The sequence below is a fragment of the Branchiostoma belcheri genome, unplaced genomic scaffold (genome assembly GCF_001625305.1).
Source record: "Branchiostoma belcheri isolate BF01 breed outbred unplaced genomic scaffold, Haploidv18h27 scaffold6, whole genome shotgun sequence".
Classification (NCBI taxonomy): Eukaryota; Metazoa; Chordata; class Leptocardii; order Amphioxiformes; family Branchiostomatidae; genus Branchiostoma; species Branchiostoma belcheri.
In genome coordinates, this window is record NW_017804242.1 from 569,322 (window position 1) to 592,712 (window position 23,391).

The 23,391-nt window shown below is 41.2% G+C and overlaps 2 protein-coding genes across 3 annotated transcripts; one reads left to right on the top strand and one right to left on the bottom strand.

The window, feature by feature from the left end:
* The first annotated feature begins 15,765 nt into the window (after window positions 1-15,765).
* On the top strand, window positions 15,766-19,329 carry LOC109482200 (subtilisin-like protease SBT6.1). Its single transcript, XM_019784894.1, is given in 6 exon segments — window positions 15,766-16,504; window positions 16,682-16,871; window positions 17,094-17,356; window positions 18,004-18,168; window positions 18,822-18,947; window positions 19,148-19,329. Coding segments are annotated over 6 exon segments (1,665 nt in total).
* Window positions 19,330-20,323: 994 nt separating this feature from the next.
* Window positions 20,324-23,241, bottom strand: LOC109482422 (BTB/POZ domain-containing protein KCTD7-like). 2 transcript variants are annotated; one of them, XM_019785134.1, is made up of 3 exons: window positions 22,137-22,384; window positions 21,305-21,437; window positions 20,324-21,006 (listed from the first exon to the last, which is right to left on the bottom strand). In XM_019785134.1, the coding sequence occupies exons 1-3, from the start codon at window positions 22,218-22,220 to the stop codon at window positions 20,357-20,359; spliced, it is 867 nt and encodes a 288-aa protein (XP_019640693.1). In that variant the 5' UTR covers window positions 22,221-22,384; the 3' UTR covers window positions 20,324-20,356. The 2 variants fall into 2 exon arrangements, 1 of the variants encoding a protein (XP_019640693.1); XR_002140946.1 differs by lacking the exons at window positions 20,324-21,006; window positions 22,137-22,384 and adding an exon at window positions 23,080-23,241 and having other exon boundaries at window positions 21,310-21,437.
* Between the last annotated feature and the right edge of the window lie 150 nt (window positions 23,242-23,391).

Below are 23,391 nucleotides of genomic sequence, written 5' to 3' on the forward strand. Positions count from 1 at the left end.
TCCTTCTGATTATTGACATATACTGCTTTCTTACCCGATCTTCCACTGGAGCTTGGGACTCCTTCACCATAAGGTAGCAGCCTGTTTGTGTGTCCCTTGAGGTCATGATCACTTCGTCCAGGTTTTCCAGGACCTCGGCAAATTTTCTCTTTAAGTTCTCACCCATTGAGCTGTCATCTGTTTGCACAAAAAGGCAAAAGCAGCCAACAATAAGAACGCCCTACGTGGGACTATTCCCTTCAGCTCTGCTTTCAAGAAATATGATCACCAGTGCCCGTCATATATAACATACATGTACATGTATTCATTAACATCATCATGCCACCTTGTGCAGTATTCTAAGACATGCGTGTGATTGTCGTATCTTGTAACTTGTAAAAAATACATGTAGGGAAGTTGATTTTACGACACGAATGTTTACTATGTGGAAATTCCAGCTCACCGTCAACGAAGTACCTGGGATCCGGCGCGCGCGTTGTCCGAACTCTTTCCATATTCCGGGCGTGTGCAACATTTTCTGTGCCGTTGTAAGAACCGAACCCCCGTTTCGTGTGCCACCTGTGCTCATAAACGACACCACTCTTTGTGATGAGCGCTGCTGATGACAGGATGTCTTGGGGGGTAGTCACCTCGAAGTATTTTTTTCGAAATAGTTTGATTTCAACCTGTCATCAATCAAACATATCATCAAGTCATTGTATAATCAACATAATGTTTTCTTAATCTCTGTTTTGCTATTTTATGTAGTGATTTGATATAAACTAGTGGTAAATGGAAATAAGAAAATCTGATTCAAGCCGTGTATTTCCTTATTTTTGTCGACCGCCATGATGATAAGAGGTCAAAGTTAAAATCATAAGGAATCTGCACTCAGGTGAGCAGCCAGAATGCATTCGCTAGTATTCGCAGAAAACAAATAGTGTTGTGCACTGCACGGAAATAATACACACCCCATACGCATTTGACGCGTTAAATTCGTTATTTATCAGGTGGATTTGCGTTAAAGTGATAAAAAAATTCGTCTCGTGCGTACGGCTGCGCATGGAAGAAAGGCCAATACGCAACTCATGTGTAATTGTAATGAGGATACGTATCTGTGACAAGGCTCAAAGCAAAAGTGTGTTGAGGGGATAATAACCTCGACAATTCCAAGATTGTACTTGTTCTTAGCTGCCTCCGATTCCATTTCACCAATGCTGAATGTCTCGCCGCCAGCACCGCACAGACACAGGTCCTCCTCGGCTACAGGAGTCCACGTGACCACGTGATCCACTAGCTGTTTCCCAAGATTCTCTCGCCCTCTGTACTTTAAAGCGTGGAATCCAGAAATCATGCGAGCACAGCAGTACTCAGCCAGGACAGCAGCCGGACACAGCTTATGTTGGCCCTCAGCTGTAGCTATAGGAAATGTAGCAATGTTAATGATACTATTGTAGAATATGTATAAAACATATCACTTGCACCAGATGGCAAGCCAAGGGGGCTTTACTGTAACGTTATTACTGGCTGTTTAGATTTGACAGAAACATGATGAACCTAAACCTTTTTAAAATACATAAATACAATGTAACCCATCATGCCTGAGATTGCAGTTTAAGAGTTTACTGAATACACATTGTCCTATAGCTACAAATCTCAACACCACTTTACAATTTATAAAGTATATCTTCCACAGAATCTGATGTTAAGTTGTTTATTTTCAAAATTCATTCAAACAGAAAGAGATAAACATTTACCTGGTGCCAGTTTAATGATTTGACTAGCAAACCACAGGGTCAACTTGTTTGCAGTGGTGGTGATGACCGTTTGCAGTTCTACCTCCGTCACTAGAGACTCGATGGTGTTACTGCTGGGTTGATCCCGCACACCTTGGATTCCAGGTACATCTCCCAACGCTCGGTTGTAGAACTGTATAAATTAGGCTGTGTTACACCACAATCTCTCTCTCTCATTGGGTCTCCTCCCCGAGAGCTTGTGACCATACCCCTCTAACTCGAGAGAACCATTCACTCTCCCAGAACTACCAACAGGAGCTCAGGATCATTTATAGATATAGGAACTAGTCATCACTACGGTAATAGTTCCCCGTTTGACAATAATTGGTCCATGTTAGTACTAAGCGCATATATGCATTATTCAACAACATTAAGATTGCTAATTCTCCTGACATATAGAGGTGTTGGCTCTCAAGCTTCCAGAGGCCTAACCAGTGTATATACATAGACGCATCATCGCGGCATGCACATATAGCATGTAGCTGTACATAAGTCGTCGTTAAATGATGAGAGGAAATTCGATCGCGCTTCTCATGAGACGTTTTTAGACATCTTTGATATTATAGAATAAAAGACACCAACTTGGACATTAGAAGTTCGATTTGCACACTTACGTCCCTGAAGAGCTCAGGTGGGCAGACTTTCAGTTTGACGATCTGGTGTCGACTGATGTCATTCCCTTTTATCGCCCTTAGGTTTTCGAACTGAAATATTTCGTTGTCAGCAACGTTCGGCGGCAATTCCTCAGGGGAAACCTGGATTAACAAACAAATGTTTTTGCATTGATACAATTTTCATATTTTGCTTTAAAAATCCCATGCATATTATAACTTGTTCACACGTGTATGTTTTAGTAGACCCACATGCACTAGAAATGCCCACTATGAAATCCAAACTCTTTACATAGATAGACACAAATATAGCTATGCCATGTAACAATATAACCGATAAATTTTGGTGTCTGTTGTTACATGCAAAAACATTACTTATTTACTAATCTGAAGTCTCAGACCGTCTATAACGAGTGAATAGCAAAAAAGTGCGTATTACCCGCCATAACAGGAAGAACTGATCCAGTGTGTTCTTGACAGTTTTGAAGAAGAATGACATATTGGCATTCTCCTTCTCTCCAAAGCACTCCAATGCAAGAACATCCTGTCGTTTGGCCATCAGCTGCTGATATACACTTAAAACTTTAATCTGTGGGCAGAACAAAACCCCTTTTTGTTTTCTTGTAGTCAAAATAAGTTTGTATGTAATTTTACACTGAAAAGATGAGCTAGATAGGAATCAACTACAGATTAAGAGAAAATGATGGTAACAAAGAAGTATTCTGTTTGACCAATTTTTTCATTTATCAATGAGTATTAGACCAAACATAAAACAGCAACAAAAAGGTTGAAAGCTTTTCTTTCAGTTTGTGAAAAAAGTGGAGGCTGCAACGCAATGCTAAATACTTGATACGGTTTTGTTAAAGCTACAGCCTCCACTGTTTTATGATACCCCACCTGTTGTTTTAAACATCTGATCTCGGTCTGTAGCCCAGTCCATGTGGCTAGGTCCTGGCTTTTCTGAAGTTGATCGAGATAGTCTGCATAGTCTTTGCGCAACATCTTCATTTTCAAGTCAAGGTTCCCTCTTGTAGAGTTGATCTCTTCGCGTTGCTGGCGCAGCGTTTGCAATTCCCTCTGAAGACTAGAATCTATGTCTTCTCTCATAGACGCGTAGAGGCTCTTTGTCTCTCCTTTTATCTAGATACAATATATAGTACACATGACAGCCAATGGAGCATTCAAGTTCGAAGTACTTCGATAAATTCCCTTAAAATGATGCAAGGATGAAAATTATTAGTTGCTACCAGACAGCCGATATCAGAATATGATTTTTTCTGAAAAGATGATGTCAAATAAGAAAATAATTGTTACAGTAATTCCTACCTTGCTTTTTACACTGTCCAGACTCCTCCCATATTCCTCCACGCTGTCGACGTTAGCTATGTGTTTCACCAAGTCTTTCAGGAAGCCGTCTAGGACTCTCTGGTAGTACTCGGACCCTTCGAGCTTTCTTGCTGTAAGATATTATCAATGGTTGGCATAGCTGTATATGTCTTGTAGCAACGAACAGAGGCAGGTTTCTTTACGTCAGCTGTAGTTTTCAAGTAGCGCAACAAATGTTTAAATGTTTGTCCATACACCATGAGTACTTTTCTTTCAAATCTATATTGATGTTTGCAGAATGATGGCCCAAATCTTCTTAATTGTGACAGATATTTGTGTCAGAAGTCAACATTTCAACCTTGTGTAGTACCTGAATTATCCGTTTTCAGCTCGCTCAAGTGTGTTCCCAGCTTCGTGGTGATCTCGTGGTGACGCAGTTGCCTAGATAACTTCAGCATCTCCTCGCACCAGTGGACCTTCATGCTTCGACTCTGGTAGGTCTCTTTGATAAAGCTGTCAATCACGTCCATCTTCGTGTCTCTCACAGCTGCTAGGAGGTCTTCTAGAGTGTGCTTTGGTTCATCTACAGAGAGAGAAACAGGACAAGGTTGGCGGATACACTGCCGACCCATTGACTGACATTCATTACACACACAGTCATTACAAATTTATCAAAACTGTTTACCAATTCGGGTTAAGACTGATATGTCACATTTAAAGACATTTAAATCCATGCAATATGTCAACCATAACTCAATGTAAGAATCCACATAAACTTCATGCATTTGTCGCTTTGAACATCCTGATATTATACATGAAAACCTTACCTCTTTTTGCCTCTTCAGGATCAGGCTTTTTGCCGGTTCCGACGTAACGTGCAACCAAATCATATCCTGCCTTAGCCGCGACCTCAGCCGCAGTCATATCCACTCCATTCTTAACATTTCTGTCCACACTGCACTTCTCGATCAAGAATTCCACGGTGGGAAAATCCCCATTAGCTGCAGCCAGCGTCAGCGGGTAGTCGCCATTTTTGTTAGGGTGACTCACGGGAATGTTGCTGTTGTAGAGAAGACGAAGTGCCTTAAAACTATGACTCTTGATGGCCAGAGTAGCTGCGGTCTCCTCTCCCCCGCAAACGTGTGCTTCTTTCAAGCCGGCTCCGGAAATCTTAAGCAATTTCTTAAGTGTGTCCGTGTCTCCCGCCTTAAGGGCATCCTCGAAGCGAAGGCGAACCGTGCGTTTGAGGTACTCCACCATGTCCTGGTTCCCCAGCTCTAGTGCCTGCCTGATTATAGTAAGCGCCTTTGTGTTGTTGTGGAAAACTGGGGCTCCTCTGCTCAGGAGGTAGTGTACCACGCGCAGGTTTCCCGTCCTGACAGCAATGCTGACCGGCGTGTCACCAAAGCAGTTTTCAGCAGCAAGATCTGCGCCTTCAGAGTGAAGCCTCTTCACTTCTTCCAAGTTGGCTTTGCGGATTGCTGATCTAAGATTCTGATCATTGATCTTTGATATGAGGTATTTCTCAACATTAATCCAGTTGCGACGAGCAGCCATGTCAACCAATGAGGTCCCGCTTTGATCGTGCCAATCAGGGTTGGAGCCGTTCTCGACTAACCACTTCGCAATGTCACCATTGCCTCTGACTCTGTCCAATGCTATTGCCAAGTTAGGTCTTTGGGCGCCTACAATCTCAACCGATCCTCCAAACCGTTTGAATTTCCTGCACTCCTCCAAGTCCCCATCTTGTACCGCCTTCTGAATTCGGAGGCTGTAATGACCTGCCACGTAGTTCACTACCTTCTGGTGTCCTTTTTCCTTGGCGAGGGTAAGGATGGTTTTACCGCCACTGTCCTCGATAAACAAAGCATTCATGTTCGCTTGGCTGGCCTGGGTGAGATACTCAATTATGTCTGGCTTGTCCTGGGACCTGGCAGCAAGCCCAACAAGGCCATGAGGGTCTCCTTCGTTACACTGGTCGATGTCTCCACCAATCCTGTGGAATCTCTGCACTTCTTCCCGTATCCCACACTTAACAACTCTTCGCAAATCCTCGTCTTTCTCCTGATTCCTATAGTGGTGTCCCAAAGAATGGGCGCGTGGAGAGTAACGTTCATTCCGTCCCATGTGGTGTGATATTTCGGGGACAGATACTTCAGCTGGAGAGGGGTAGTCAGCTTCCTTATGAATATCAGGTACTTCAGTCCCTTTCTCATTGGATTCACTCAACACCTTGGCATACTCAAGGTTTTCTAAGATGTTAAATATTTTCTGATCATCGTTGATGATCCTGCCGGCGATTTTTTGTGCAGTATCTAGATGATATAAGAAGAACGATCAGAGAGCAAGACGAAGAAAGTGACGGTTGATACGATGCTTAATAGATATGTATGATGAAGTTATCATTAATTTGGTATCGAAATTGATTAATCATTAATGTAGCTTGATATCTTACGTACGTATACATTTTTCAACATTCCTAAAAGTAACATGATAATTCATTAGAGATTCATTAGGTCCCAAAGATCTTTTAACTAGTTCTAAAATATACTAGCTTTAATCACACTTCATACCGCCATCATGGTTAATCACAGTCTCATCGGCGCCATGGAGAAGGAGAAACCGAACCATCTGAACACTTTCACGTTTTGCTGCGGTCATTAATGGCGTGACACCTAAAATACACATGTAACACTTCGATTAATTGTTTTTTTGCACATCATGCTATTGAAATTGCAATTAACAGGGTGTAACAATTAACACGCATAAAATCACCATAAACCCTTCATCGGGACAACAAAAACGTGTTTGAAATGTTCTACAGTACACCATATACAACGTTCAATATGGGCAGATATGTGAGTGTTTTCAAAGCAATGCAGATATTTCCCTCCCTGTACCTGTGGTCATATTCGTGTAAGAAAAATTCGTGAGAAAAAGGAATTTATGTAGATGTATCAAATTTCCGTGGGAAAACTTTGAACCATGCATTGGGAAGCAACAACACTAAACAATGCTGGAAAAAATCAAGTGGCCTTATATGATATGATATGAATCTTTATTGCATGTTCTTGCCCAGATGGGCTAGATGCACAAGAGGACATGCAGTATGCAAAACATGAGTATTGCATACTGGTACGCTGTATTCTAATGCTAACTGCTAGGAATTTATACATTATAACAATACTATATACTACCTATCATCTACTGTTAGTTGCCCTTTCTTCTCTCTTTTTGAAACAATTGGAAACATAATTACATAGTATAATTATACTATAATTGTAAAATGTGGCATGGGCATGTAAAGGCTGATGTCATACGCGAAGACTCACCATCCTTGTTCTGTACGTTGATACTCGCACCAATGTTGTGGAGCAAGGTAAGGATTTTCAGGGAGCCTTTGTCACAGGCCAGGTGAAGAGGGGTGTTTCCATGGGCGTCTTTTCCTTCTACGTCTGATCCGAGTTCATGCAACACCTTTATCATTTCTTCATCACCTGTATATGTAGATACCTTTCAGGTTAATTTTAACTGATTGACAGCTAGATTGATAGGCTAGATTAGAGAAGGTTACTGCTAGAAAAGGGAACGTCTCTTTCATTACATAACCCGTAAACCACCTCAAGGCTTAACACGCCAGTATTCTACGTTAAGCACAAACTAAGCTGCGAAGGGCCGTGATGATGATAGGTTTGATCCACAGATTCAAATAGTGCCAAGTGCCTTTCTCAAGGCCACTGCATTGGGATCTTCTATGGATGCGAACCCACAATCTTTACATTCTGAGTAAACAGTCGTAACCACAAGGTTACCATGGCACTGAAACATGTCAACATCTTTACAGCGGTATATAGACTACCTACAGATTTATATGCGACTAATGGATGGAACCAGACGTTGTACGTACCGCATCCAACAGCCCAGTGCAGGGGACGCCATCCCTCCTTGTCTTTCTCATTAGGGTCAGTGGGGGTGTATATCACATCGAGATCCGCACCCAATTCCTTCAGTTCATTAATCTTCTCAGTATCCTTCTCATCTATCGCTGTCCAAATGTAGTTGCTCATTTCGTCTTGGAGGAGACGAGCAACTTCTGGCCTACCGTTTCCTGCAATATAAAGAACAAGGGTTTCTCGATCTTACATGTATACTTTCTCCAGATATTTGTCTCATTTAGCCTTTTTCATTAACAACCTTAACCGCCATGCTACCGAATCTTTTTTCTGATAGTACAATCCATAATATGTGAATATGTTACATTATTTTAGTTTATTGTGGACGGAAACGCCTTAGCGTGTTATACCTGTCGCAAACTGGATCATTGTTTGTAGGTAACTTGGAGGTTGTGCTCTATGGCTGAGAAGACATTTGATGACATCATGATCACGCGACAAAACGGCAGCATTGAGTGCCCCCATGACAAGTTCCAGTCGTACGCTGTACGAGCTGACTAGAAAGTCAATGACCTCCATCGAACACTTGTGTTGCACCGCCAAGATCAGCGGACTGTTTCCTGTGAAAACCAAATCACAAAAATTCTGAGTTAAACATCTTCGAAAGTCTTTACTTATTCCTGTTGAAGGTTACTCGTTTAGGATTCATTTCAGTTTCTTCTATAAACACAGATGGACATTCCAACAAATATCATTTTTTAAAGATCACGAAACACATAACAGGTTTTCGGTCCTTCGTATGTTGGCAGTCTATACATTGGTTCTATGTAGACCGTCCTCACTAATCGAGTGTGCATAGCTAAAAAAAAACTGTGGTATGGTGGAAAACGTCAGCACTACAAGCTTTGCAATGATACCGTACATAGTTTCATATACGGTCTCTTAAACCGATCGTACCAGAATTTCTTTACTTAAGTCAAAAAGAATTCTTCACCCTGTCTTAAATGCTTCGAGCGCTTTGCACAGCTCACATTTGCCTTTTCTGTTTAAGAAAAACTACTTAACTCTTATAGCCGCAGAAGGTCGGTCAGTATTTGATGTGGTGTAATAACGCACGCGTGCAAGAAATGAATACCTCATAGCATTGTATTTGTATTTGTCACTGTTAGTTTTCATTTTTCCAGTAGTGACGCTAATATGAACATATTTCAGTTCATCACTACTCCTTATTAATTAAAAGGATAGTTACCATCATGGTCCTGATAGTTAATGTTAGCTTCCTTTAGAAAGCACCTCCTCAGTGTCTCGACGTCCAGATCCGCTCCCTTGTTCTTGATCGTGTTGCACAGATTCTGGTTCTCATAAGCGTTGTGTAGGTACCTCTCAATCTCGGGTTCACTGGGAAGGGAACAACGTTTTAATTTTCAAATCTATGAATCCATTACATTGTGCTATGAAAAACTCCATGGATTTACTTGAAATTGCTAATCCAAGACAAGGAGTAAGAGCTGAAATATTATCATTTTGTTACATTTCATCAGAAAGTGGTATATTTTCTTCTATCGACACAAACTCTATGTATCAATTTTTAGGGTTTCTTTAATAAATTGATAACACACTTCGAGATGAGCGAAATTGTCAGCTTTTATAGGTCCAATACAACGAAGTGTAGTACCTTGGGTCAATAGATGCAGCAACGTCCATGGCTGTTTGATTATTCTTGTTTTTATGCGTAAGGTTGACATTCTGGGTGTAAAATAACAACAAAGGGAGCGACTACACTTTTAAATCCATATACAAGGTATATGCCATTTAAATTCAATAAAGCACAAGGCAATCTTAAACTTAAATCAGTTATGACAGAAGAATGTTGATGTAGGGAAAATAAACGCAACTATCAAATGGAAAACTAATTTAGATTAGAATGGATATATGTATATATGGAAAGATATATGAAATGCATGTAAGTCCTTTCAATTCAAACCTCTGTCTCAACGATATGCCTGATCATTTTCAGCTTCCGTTCCCTTGTGGGAAAGTTTTCCTCCTCTTGGTCTGTGACCTGTTGTGAAATGGCTCTTGTGGCATGGATCAGGCAGTTGTCCCCATTCTGGTCTGTGAACTCAGGTGAAATGCCGAGAGACCTGGAAACCGGGAAAAAAAGGACAAAGATATAAAGATTGAAAACTCCCTACCTTCACTATTATTGGGAACATATGATTTTATATTACGATATGTTACATGTAAAACGCACGGGTATCAAATTGCCTTTGCAAGCGATTCAATCTAGCAGTTCCTGTCCAATGTTGCACTAGTTAATAAAATAGCATGCATGCAACTAATGGGTGACTATATCATATGACACAAGTGATGTTGCAATGTTCAATATCAGACAATGGATTTCTTCAGTCTGTTCTTACAAAGCATTATGCTATGTTTTCGATTTCAAGCAAATCATCCTATAAGGCAAGAACAAAATGCATGCAGTTTGCAACGCAATGAAGAGTGACAGTTAAACAATAAACCATGCAGTTACAATTAACAAAATGAAGTACGCCTTTGCTAATGATGCTGGTTCTTACTTACCGAATCCTTTGGTATTCCTGCAAATCTCCCCGCCTGGCAGCTCTCAAGAATTCATGTCCCAGTAACCCATGCAGGTACTCTGCGCATTTGCTGTTTCCAGCGTCTATTGCTATAACGTGGAGATCTTTACCCTCTGCATTGGTGTGCTTCTGAATCAGTATCTGCTCAAGATAAAACTGAAGTATGGACTATTCCGTTTGGACATATCAGAAACTGACTAATGATAGATCATTTCCACCTATATTTTTAAGAAATCCATCTCCTTTTTCTTGTCAAAGGTCACTTCTGCTCATGGCTGGCTTGACGATTACAGTCATTGCAATCAATGTAACAAAAGTCCCAACTGGTCACTTTATTCCATTTTATCACAAAATGGACAAAGTATATTGTTACTTGAAACAAGGCAGTCGTATCGAAAAGGGGAATTGAATAAAACTAGAAAAGTAATACTTGCAAAGCAAATGCATGCTGTTTACCTTTACATGGTCTACCCCCCCCCCCAAACTACTGCTCTGCGTATTCTTACTTATACGCATTCACATATATGGTGAGCAGCTCCTCCAACTCTGTCCTGCTACAACTTGAATGTTACCCAACTCTGTTACAGCACTAATTACCATGGTGACAGACATCTGGTCCAAGTCATTGATTTTATTTGTTTGGAGAAGAAGAAGAAACTGAGCAAAAACAGTATCTTTTCATTCTGAGAAGGTAAACATACATAAGATGTATGACAAGCACCTCTTTGTTTTGGGGCTCATTTTCCATCAAGTACTTTAGCGTCCCGACGTGATCGCCATGCTCTCGGGCCGTGAGCTCGGGAAGACCGAGGTTGCCTCTGGTCACGTCTCCCTGATGTATGTCAACACCTGTCACAGTAGATAAAGAGGTTTGTTTCTCCTGAAAGCACCCTGAAACTGTATTCTAGCGTCCTGGTGTTCCAGGCAGGAGACATGCAGTTTACAGGAAATTCACGTTATGCCGGGAAATCCAAAGGAAAGCTGCGATACGACATATAAAATGCACGTGCTTAAGAACGAAATTAATAAATAGATGCAGTGTAACACATATTTAGAGTTGCGTTTCTACGACTGTCTCATATGAAACAAGAGTTCCACGATCTCATACCTTCGCCGAATGATGTTAACCCTTGCGGTTGAAGAATTATAAAATTTTAATCATTGATTTTGCAAATAAGAGCCTCATTTGCATGGATTATATCAGTTGATCATATTCAATGACAGTCTTATCTTAACAAAAAGGCTATTATAGCACTTCCTCATAAATCATGATTTGAATAAATTATGTTTATTGATGTTCGCCTTCACTTAACTTCCAAATGTGGCAAGTATGAAATTCCCAGCAGTTACAACTATGAAATTATAAAAAATTGCCATTAATTATGCAAATTAGGTCTTCATTTACATAATCTGTATCCTCATATTTTTTTTCGTTCTCAATTACATGTCACAAGTGTTTCATAGTCCTATTATCGAACAAAGCAGATTTATAGAATTTCCTCATTATTTATGCAAATTACCTCCTGATTTGCCTGAGAAGCATCACTTCAGCCACACACATACCAAAAATCATGACAATCCGTCAACCGGTTCTTGAGTTATCATCCTTCGAATTTTTTTCAACAAATGCTCCTGCAGTTCCAGAACAAACTCATATCACTTCTTCCCTATCCCAAGAGCTATCTACCAACCAAAATTCGTGACCCTAGCATGTCCAGATCGTGAGATATAAAAACCGAAAGTTCTGCTGCAGTACCAACAAAAGCCGCCAGGGGCCCCAGAATCGAATCATTTCTAGGTCTCATCAAGACCTACCCACCTACCAAGTTTCATGACAATGCATATTAAGCTTCTTGAGTTATGCTGTTCACAGACAGACAGACAGACAGACTAACAGTATATTTGCTGCATTTAGCCAACATGGGCATGAGGGTGCATACAAAGATCATGTTTAATTAATAAGGACCAGATCACAGGCACGCCTCACATTCTGAAGTGTGATCGATTACTACCATTTTGATGGAGGTCTCTAAGACGAGACTCGTCCCCTCGTTGTGCTGCGTTTCTTGCTTGTCCATTACACTCTTGGATAAGGAGGACCCAAACGTCATAGAAGATTCCAGATTCCTGGATTCATACATAAACGTAAATATTAAATCTTCGCCTTGCATTTTGAGTTAAGGTAATACTCAGAAGAGTTTGTCGTCAGTGCTGATGGTTCTATTTGACTTTGCTAACATTTAGATTTTGATTATGCTGCACCAATTTAATTTGTTTTTGTTTTTTTCAGAAAAGTCAGCGAAAGGACACAAACAGACCCAGGCATCCTGTGATCTTGTAAATATTGTTAAAGTAAATTTACAAGGATCTCTTTATTTAGAATGAATTTCACCTCTCTAGTTGTTTTTTCACATTTCGAAATATTTGCAAATATTTGTAACATTTTCCAAAGGACAGATTTGGGATATTGCCCCCGTAGGTGCTAATCCGACCCTACTGTCTGCTTCTGTATATTTTTAGATTTCACTGCAGCTGGACACTAGTGGGTCATATATGGTTAACCATTCATGCATGACTCCCAGGCAAACTATCAAGTAATTCACAGGGACGTTTGGATTACTTTCATCCCAGACCACTGACCCAGTTTCTAATGTTACAAATAATTGTGAATAATGGTAAACAATGGTAGAATTAACTAACCCGTCCATGCCACTTATCACGAGCAATCTCCACCGGTGTTTTGTTATTCCTTCTCAAAAGAATGTCAGTCGTTCGCAGATGCTCCTTCACGGCCTCTACGTCGCCACATTCAACGGCTTCGAACAAGTCTGCAAAGGAGAACGGCTATCATAAGATGTGGTATCAAAGCTAAATCAAAAGGCGAAAATCCGCCATTCAGTAGAAAATGGTCGTTGCCATGACAACTAGTTACGAGTGGGCCAAACACTTTTTCTGTAAAGAAGAGACATTTTCTGTATCTGTATAGCCGGTATAACCGCCGAACACACCAGCTGACACACACACTTTCTCTGTAGGTTTGGGCAAAGACCCTATTACCAAACAAAGTTTAAGAAAATTCAATTATATTCTTACCCTGACCACCATTATCCTGGCGACCGCCCCTACCTAGCGGTCATTAACCTAGCGGTTATTAACTTGGCCGCGAGAGCCTGTGTAAACACAGCCTAGACCACCGCATGCTTGGTTTCTACCGACATCGGCTTCTAAACTCTGAGCAATCAAGTGCGTTTATTTATGACGCATGGTCTATTTTGGAGAGTTATAATTATGTTATCTAAATCCAGTATGGTTTAATAAATGTTCATCCTCGGTATAGAATATTGTTACTATAAGTATTTCTTTATCAAATGTTCTTTTTGTACTTGCAGTTACGGGCAGGAGTTTGTTATAAAACAATTAATCATTCGTGGCTGCTAGCACTGTTTGTATAGTCATAGAACAGTTACATTGTTTACATACAATTATATTCTCCTATCGCATTGCTTCGTACAATAGTGCAACACATACAACGATACATCTGTACAGGCCACTCTTTCAAATTTATAGTAAACACAGCAATAATACATTTGGAATGTCTTTGAGGGATACATGTAGTAGTAACGGATTATACAATTTGTATTTGTGAAAAATATTCCGCTTACCTGCTGGTCTGATGGGTTCTGGGGGCTGCTCAACCACCCTTGATACCCGTTCTGGACAATGTACATTGCATTGTGTTCAGCAGAGTCAAACACGGTGATTAATTAGACCTAACGACTCATGCAACTCTTTAACACAACAAGCAAACAAACGAACGAACGAACAAACTAACGAACTTGTTATACTGTTGTCTTCGTTTATTTCTGTTATTTTGTCGAATATACTACATACATGTACTACATGTGGTCGTATTACATGTAGGTTTTTGTACCCACGTAGGTCCACTTTCACTTTTGGATATTTTGCATGCGCTGTAACCCTTTGGGAACAATTACCATGGCAAAACTAATAAGGTGAGTAAGAAGACTCCCAATTTTGTCCATAGAATTAGAAACTATACTACAAATCCACATGCAGCTTTGCACACTGGTGTGAGCTAAGTGTTTTGTTTATAGTGATGTAATCTTATACAAAGTCACCTATCATCGAAATTGGTAACAAAAGAAAACGCCCGCCATTTTGCCGCAAGGGATTTGGGTTCCGGTACCTGCAAACATTTGGAAACAACAGGCACTATGATACCGGCACTAGGCCGTATAACTGAGTAAGAATACACAGCATTATGACAAGGATTTACTATTTAGTGTACTGTGTTCGGGTATTTGTATGACCATGGAGGTACCTCCATGGTATGACACATAATCCATTACGAACCTTCCCTGACTTGAGAGTGCTCGTGTTGACGGAGGTAATACTCAATGTCTCTCTCCGGGGCTTCCTCTTGCCCAAATAAGGTCCTGGTCACAGCCCCCCACACGCCTCTTAGCAGGTTCATGGTTTCTTCTCGGTTTCTGCGTTGGTTTGTCAGTGTTCCGGAACTCTTCAGTGGGCTGATTCTTGAAATAATGCTCGTCTACGACCTCTTGCCAATCCGAGTAGACTGAAGTATACTGGTCTGGTATATGGGTGTCTTTCAGAAAAGCTCCTACCTTCAGTTCGGACAGTACATACCAAACAACAGTCGCTGTAGACTAGTAGCTGTAGTGCTTGAGTTACCATGTTGTTTACCATGCAGTCGCGTTCACACCGAACAATTGATGCTGCTTTTGCCAGGTACCACACAGATATATATGTTACACGTTGCTTTGAACCATGACCTTTGGTTGTCATGTTGCGCAACACCACCGAAACTGAGCTTTGTTACATGGCCCTATAGTGTACATTTACGCAGGGCGGGGCAAGAGAGACTGGCTGTTGTCTAAAACGGTCCTCCGAGTCGGTAGTCTGTACCTCACAGCAGTAAGAAATCCAGTCTCTGGCGTGTCTAGAGGTACCTGTTAGACATTTACACTTATAAAGAGTTATTCATCGCCGGCGAGAAGGTGAGATTGGCCCTTTTTTAAAAAATATTTGTAACCTGATCTACGGGCTACGGTCTGAACAGGTGGCTGGGAGGGGGGGGAGCGAAAATTGTTCTACATGGGACAAGAATAGACTGTGTAACCAAGTGTAACGCAAACTTTGCCGTAGTGGCCCCTCCCTACCTTTTCGGGGGGGGGGGGCTGAATGTTGGGCGGACGGCAACCATGAAAGGGGGGGGGGGGCTGAATGTTGGGCGGGCGGCAAACATAAAGCGATTTAATCATGCTAGGACAAACAAACAAACAAATGCTTTAAGGAAAGAAACCTGAGGCATAATGTCTTTAGTTATAGCTGCGTGAGGGAATGCCATTTGACCATGAGGGCGTCTTTTGTATTGGAACGTTTTCACAGATTTTAACCTTTTCATCCCCAGATGGCGTCCGGTTCTAGATTCTCCATTGATACCTACAACATAAATGACCTTGACATTGATCTTGAGAAACATCTTGATCATTTCACGTTCGAACCTATCATGGACACCGTCTCAATCGACACGAAGTACCTGTACCGTGACGTTACAAGCGTTAACTTTGACCCCCTCCTGGCCAAAGTTGAACAGGATGGCGTCGAAAGGATCCGACATTTCTATCTACCGGGAGAAAAGGTTACTTTGATAGACGAATACAGCGAGTCGCGTTGTGGCATAGAGGAGGACGGGAAGACGTACACTGATCTTGCCAGCCAAATGACTAAACTCGCGACTGTAGAAAACGTCTACGCTCCCTATGCCCGTTGCGCCAATGATGTAAAGTATCTCACCGACGCTCTGATCAATGGCGTACATGGTAACGTCAAAGTCTACTTCCCAAATGCAGAATGCAAAGAAGGCATCAAGATGGAAGATTTGTTTCCAGAGTTGAGCAAAAATGTAACCATTTTCTTGCCTCCGGTGTGGGAGTTCGCAATCAAAAATCATCGGAGGTACATGCATGTCATGGATGAGAAGGTGGCAAGTCAAGCTCTACGCGCGAAGTCGGGAAAACCAATCGCACTAATGCATTTTCAAGGCGGTTATGCAAGCCATGATGTCGGCGTGACATCACTGTTCTCTGACACCACCGCGTCAACAAACTTGTTTTTCCAAGACCACGCATACAAGTTTCTTCACGTAGAGGAGACACTTAAATCTATTAATGAAATAAAGACTCAAAGAAGTCAAGAGGATCCAAGATCAACGGAACCTAATATTGTCATCGGCGTATTAGATTCAGGTACATTCAAATAAATGGCTCAATTTGCTCTATTTTCATTTTACTGTGTGAAGGTATGTATTTATGCTTCGTTTCTTTGGAGTACGGTCAACGGCCATCATAAGATTGTTTATAATGTCCTTGATCAGATAATTATTTTTAAACATTTACTCTCGCTATATTTTTATTCCACAACAGGTTTAATGGGTAACCACCAGGCGTTTGGTCCTACTGGTCGTATCCTGGCCCTTAAAAATTTTATTCCAACGCCAACGGGTGGGGAGGAACCAATGGATTGTGGAGAAAGTGATCTGTACGCTGATCGTAATGGACACGGCACGTTCTGTGTATCCATAGCAGCTGGAGAGCGATTCAAAGCCAGGTAAATGTAATTGTTTTTGATATCTTTAAAATATAACCTCATATACCACAAATTTTGTAAAAAGGCTAGATACTATATAGGTATGGCACATAGGCTTACGGCAAGTACACTTTATGGTCATATACTTTCTGTGGACTAATAGAAGTATTATCTTGTGAATTGCCTGTTTTGAAAAAGGTCTTCATATTGTGCTCAAGTTCGACTCTGACTGAATTGTACCTATCTCAGCTGCGGACCACCCGATAACAGACAGCCTTTTGCTCAAGACCGATGGCTGACGGGAGTTGCACCGTTTGCAAAGATCGTCCTCGGCAAAGTAGTGGCACCCGACAATGACGGCACCGTAAAGCCCGAATGGGTGGCCAACGGGCTCAGATGGATTCTGGACCTGGACGGGACGGACAAAAAAGTGGACATCATTTTTTTGTCTTTAGGTTTCCCCACCTACCATGCGGACTTACGGAATGTCATCTCTGAAGCTAACATTAAAGGTATTTTATCTTTAGTCTTGGGATCACCCAAAGTGTATTCAGAAGCTCTTACATCGTACAACCCCTTAAGAAGTCGCCAAGAGGCGATCAGCTTGAGAAAGGACATCAGTCTCACATCGCATTTTAACTAATGTTTTCTCCATATTTTGTTTCAAAATCAAATCAACTTCTTTGCTCAAATACTGTAACTAGTACAATGTATATGTATGGCAAAGAAGAAGCAACAAGGGTAGATACATGAACTATACTAAAATATCATTCTAACAGAATATTTATATAATATATTCTTTTCTTCTGTTCATGCAATTAGCCCTCGGGCATGAATTTGAAATAAAACTATTATTATTCTAACAGATCTAAAGCTAATCCATAATGATACTAGCTATACATTAAAGTTAATCTATTGAATGTTTTCTTGAGGAGAATATTATTACAATTCTGTAAATCAAGAGATATGTCAGTTACATGTATTTACAATATGGTGTCTCTTTCGTGGTGATTTAGATATGAGTTTTTTAACGTACACTGATATCTGAGTAGGGCATGAAAGGAAAATATTTAATATGTCTGGTTTTAGAATCGGGCAATGTAACATTAGTATTGGAAGCTATGATTGGCTGCATCTTTTATTTATTACCATATTGCAGGTAAGATCATCATCTGTGCCGCCAGTAACGATGGCCGCAGGCAGCAGACCAACATCGCATTTCCGGCCCGTTTTGGCGACGTCATCTGTGTTGGCAGCCACAACTCGAACGGACAACCGTCTGCGTCATCACCGACCGGCCGGGAGATTGACTTTATGGCGCCTGGTAATAATTGTGACCACAAACTATAGTTAACAATCATAGCGAGATTAGATACGTGGTGTGTATATGTGTATGTGTGTGTGTGTGTGTGGGGGGGTATTACTCAGAAAATCTAGCTTGGCCCCTCTAAGAACAGTTTGCCCGTCTCTTACCTGTCAGCTGTTTGGGAACAGTGCATTCTGTTTGGAAATGAGAGCTTAAGAGCTTACATGAAACGCTTACCCATAAGTGATGCAGTGTCTCGAACATATCAACTCAACTGTCAAGTATTGTATCGCCCTGCCAAAACCAGTTAAGATGTTCGGGCACCCAGCTATTCTTTTTGAGAGGTTGTCTTGAAAATATGGCATTTGTGTTATGTCAACCGGTAATTTCGATATAGATATGTCTAAATGCAATGTCCGATTTCCCGTTTTTAATATGTAAATATGGGGTATAACTAAATGAAAAAGTGAAAACTAGACAAGAGAGACAGGAGGTTTTTTTAACTATTTTCTTTTTTTCTTCTTTTTTAACCTTTCGGCGTGACTGAGACATAGACAAAGGAAGGGGGATAGAAAAAGGATGTGCCAAGCTACCCACGACAGGTTACTGTCCAAGTGCTCCCACCAACCCACTCCTGCCAACTTGACACATCAAAATTTCTACCTTAACAGGTGAGGACGTCTGGGGAGCATCCTCCGCCTATGAAGACGCTGCGGTTCCCATGTCAGGAACATCTGTGGCAACACCTTTTGTGGCTGGCATTGCAGCGATCGTACTGAAGGCGGCCCATCACATCGGTAAGCCGTCACTGAAGTCATGGGGGTAAAATGTGATTTTTTAACTCCACGCTTAAATTAAACCTGTTTCAAATCCATCTCCTCAACTTCCATTCTGCTTTATTCCAGTACCAAACTGAGAAAGTGTAAGGCATGTCTGTTTCTAGGTAAAAACCCTGATGCTTAAAAGCTCTTATATTTATATTTATGTTTATGACCAGGTGGTGACGACCTACGCCAAAAGGTATCTAACACGACTGTAATGCGTGAGGTCCTCCGCAAGATGGCATCCATGCCGGGTCGGCACGACGAAACTATGGGCTATGGCAACCTTAATCCCTACCGAGTGTTTCGTTATGGAGAGGATTACTTCAGGAAGATTGTTAAGGAAATCTACGAGTAGATTCTCCATAGTAGTATAAACAGAACTGATGTCTTAGTCGGTCGAAGATGAGATATAGACAAGACATAGGCCTGGCAGTTGTATGAATCAGAATTTTCATTTTCATTGGGCATTAAGGTATACTTACAATACATTATTTGTTAGATATGACAGAACACATGCTATATAGAGCCTTATGAAATGATGATGAAATCATTGCAATTATCCTCTTGGTCTATGTGGCGTGAATCTGTGGGGCAATTTTACAGGAACCAATTCTTGTAGTTAAAAAGTTCAAACTTGTACCAACACAAGGAAGAAACCATAAATTTTCGGTTGATCCCGTAAACCTTTGTCAGATGTAGGATGCAATTGCTGACTCTCCGGAAGTTGGAAGTGTGATGACGTCAGGAGTGCATCAAAAGTGGCGGGAAGACGGAATCTACTACTGTCACGGTTCAGAAAGGGTTGATGGGCCATGATGTAAATCGGCTCCTTTAGCACATTCAGTGTTACAGTACCATTTTTTTTATTCCACATAATCCACAATTTAAGTTACATAGATAAGTACAAATGTAGTTGGTATCAAAATTTTCTTGCACGTGGACTTGTATTTAGGCCATGTTGATTTGATTATATGGATGACATCCGCGCGCGCATGAATTTTTGGCCGTTTCAAAAAAAGAAAAGTTTTCAACCAAACTGTAAATCGTGCAAAACAGTTGCTAAATGAGCAAAAATATACCATAAGTTGCAAGGAAAACATTTAGAAACGATACCAATGTCGTAGAATGCCAAAATCAAAGGAAAAAAGACAAAAATGTAAAGAAATGAATTCGAAGAGTAGATTGTTCGCCATAACATATTCTGTGTCATTTGTTCAACCTTCATGACCACGTAGATTTCATAGTGAAAGCAACTTTTTTTTTTTGCAAAACTTTTTTTTTATTCGCACGCACGCATCAGTTTTGGGGTTCCCAGAGGATGTCATCCATATAATCAAATCAACATGGCCTTACTAGTATTCATAATATTAATTTAAGACATCTCACCACCATTCAAAAACCACCCCGTAAAGGTGTTTTCCACACGACACTTTTGCCATCTGCCCAAACTCGTGCGACCACTGGCACTTCCCCACCTCCAGTTTTGCCTCGCTGCTCTCTCTCACCGAATATCCCCTTTTTCTCAGGTCCTGAAGCATCACCTTAAACACTTCTTTTTCCTCAACTTCGACCTCCCACGGTCCAAGGTTTACCCCGGCGTGCCCTTCTTTACAGTCGTGTGTTGCTACGTGAATATCCACATTAAATAACTTCCTTCCCTTCTCCAAGTCTTCGGACGACATTTTTAAGTACCTTGCTTGTTTGTGCGGTCTCGAGTATCCGACGAGTTCCTTTCTGTACAAGCAGATCAACACTGTGGAAGACTTGAGCGGGTGTTCTGTCTCCTTGGCAAGTCGGATCAGTGTTTCAACAGTCTGGAAGTAGTTCGGAAACTGCCCGAGAAAATGCTGCCTGCGACTTTCCCCTATGATCGGCGGCGTCTCCCGTAGTTTGCTCGCGAGCGGTTCGATCCCGAAGTACTGCGCCTCGAGATACACCTGCTTTGAGACGTCCAAAGGCGGGAGTTGGCCTCGTCTTAAGAAGTTAAGGACGTGGCCGAAGTAGGTTCCGTCGCTGTCGATGAAGTAACAACCTGAAGCGGGAGTAAAGAGACTCTTTTTACTCAACCAAGTCTACTATTCAGCCGACGTTTTGGTGACCATCTGTCAACTTCCTCAGGGCAATTCTGACTCATTCACATTACACTGCAGCACAGCTTTCAGTGTTCACTGCTATAGATGCATTCCATATCTATACATAATTATGCATGTCCCTGAGGAAGGTAACGGGCAGTCACTGAAACGTCGGCTGAATAAAAGACTTGGTTGTGTAAAAAGAGTCTCTTTACTCAGTGACTTACCAACCTGATGAAACTACATGTATTCACGAACCTGAAGCATCTTTGACGACGTTGTGGCGCCCGCTGAACATGGCGGCCAGCATAGAGTCCTCGTACTTACGCAGGGTGGAGAGCGACGTGGTGAAGTGGACGCCGCCAACGTTCAGGTCGATGACCTTTGGGAACTGAGGTGGGAGACAAAATATGAAGAGTTGCATAAGAAAGCGAGAGAGGGGAAGTAAAACTGGTGGGAGACAAAATATACCGAGTTGCATAAGAGAGTGAGGTAGGGGAAGTAAGAAGATGCAATGGCACTGTCTGCAACAACAGCTAGCCTGGTTACCAAACCTATTATAGCTCCCGAGTCCTACATCCTCTCCGCAAATAGCATTTTTGCGGAGAGGATGTAGGACCCGGGAGCTATAATAGGTTTGGTAACCAGGCTAACAACAGCACCACTTGCATCCAAACAGGAATATCAAGATACCTGACAAAGTATGATTTTGGGGTTTGGCTTATTTTTGGCATGTTGTAGGCTTTTTATCTGGCTTTCTTTTTACTGGTATCTTTTTAATGCCAGCCCAGTACAAAAAAGAAAGCCGGACGAAATGAGCATAAAAATGTGCCCAAAATAAGCCAAAGTCCAAACTTCTGCTTGGAGAGTAAACCTTACCTATGCTTTTAGAAACTGTTAAATACAAAGTACAAGACTTTCCAGCAACAAACACCAACACATCAGCAGCTACAGTACTAAGAAAGGGACCAAATATCACGTGCCTGTTGTCTAAAGTAAAGATTTAATTCCATGTTGTACGCTGTTTAAACTGCCATGAGTTACAGACAAAAACATAGGAGTTAAATTGTCCTTCAAAAATAACACTCACTGTAGATGCTGACTCCACATTCTGCTCCTCATTTGCAGATTTTCTGACGAACTGCCCGACCAAACGTTTTGGCAAGGAGGACATGGTGGAGCATGTTGATATTCCAAACACAGAAAATATCTCCCCTTTCACCACTTGTACCACACGGTGCACTGAATAGCCAGCATACTCCGTGTCTGCATAGCTCAAATACTAGACATTATTTTTGTAGCGTATGAAACAGGCCTGGGCGTGACACTTTGCCCTCACAGTGGCATGTGACTGTGGCTCAGGACACTTCTGGTTTCACAGGTCAGGTTACAGGGTTGACCTGGTTCTGACTGACAGTTTGTATTCTCAGGTCACCACAACTGTACTATTCTGGTGAGGAGTAAAGCATCTTACATACATGTTGCTCAAACCAATACATTACATGTACGGTCCATGCAACCTGAAAGAACTACACTTGACCTTAAAGTAAGTTGTATTGATATTTATTACTTAGTATAATTCTAAAAGAAGTATGTATTTTCATGTTGTAAACGATTTTTTGTGGTTTGCAATACCAAATATCACCTTAATCCATTATATTAAGGCCTCCTTAAGTTATGCTGACCACAAGTATGCAGAAACACAGACACACACAAATGCACACGCACACATACGCATACACACATACACACACACACACATGCATACACACACACAAACATACAGACACACACACATATACACACACACATGTACATTTCAAACGAAAGAAGATACAGATTGAACCTGAACTAAGGTAGGGTTCGTTTACCTACATGTAGTTATTTTGTCTGACTGTGTGTGTGTGTGTGTGTATGTGTGTATGTTTGAGTCTATTGTCAGTATAATTTGAGTTTATTTCTATCACCATTAACGTTACACACTAAAGTCAAATTTTCATACTTTAGTCAGAGTGTATCAAAACTGTCTTTACCTGTTCGGCGGCCATGAGTAAAGGACTCCTGCGCCCCAGGTGACAGGACAGGTATAACGGTACGGCAGGTGAGAATGAGAATACCCCATCAAAACAAAACACACCTACCACTGACTTCCGGCTATTGTAAATAAAAGGTCAAAGGTTAGTCAGACCAAACCATTATACCTATGTTCAGTTTTTTGAAGAAGCTTTAATATAATTTACATGATTCGGCTAGTTTAGCATCTTATAACTTTAAAACAATACAAGTATATGTCGAAGGTTTATATAAAGATATAATTTGCGTGGTTATTCTTTTTATTATCTGTC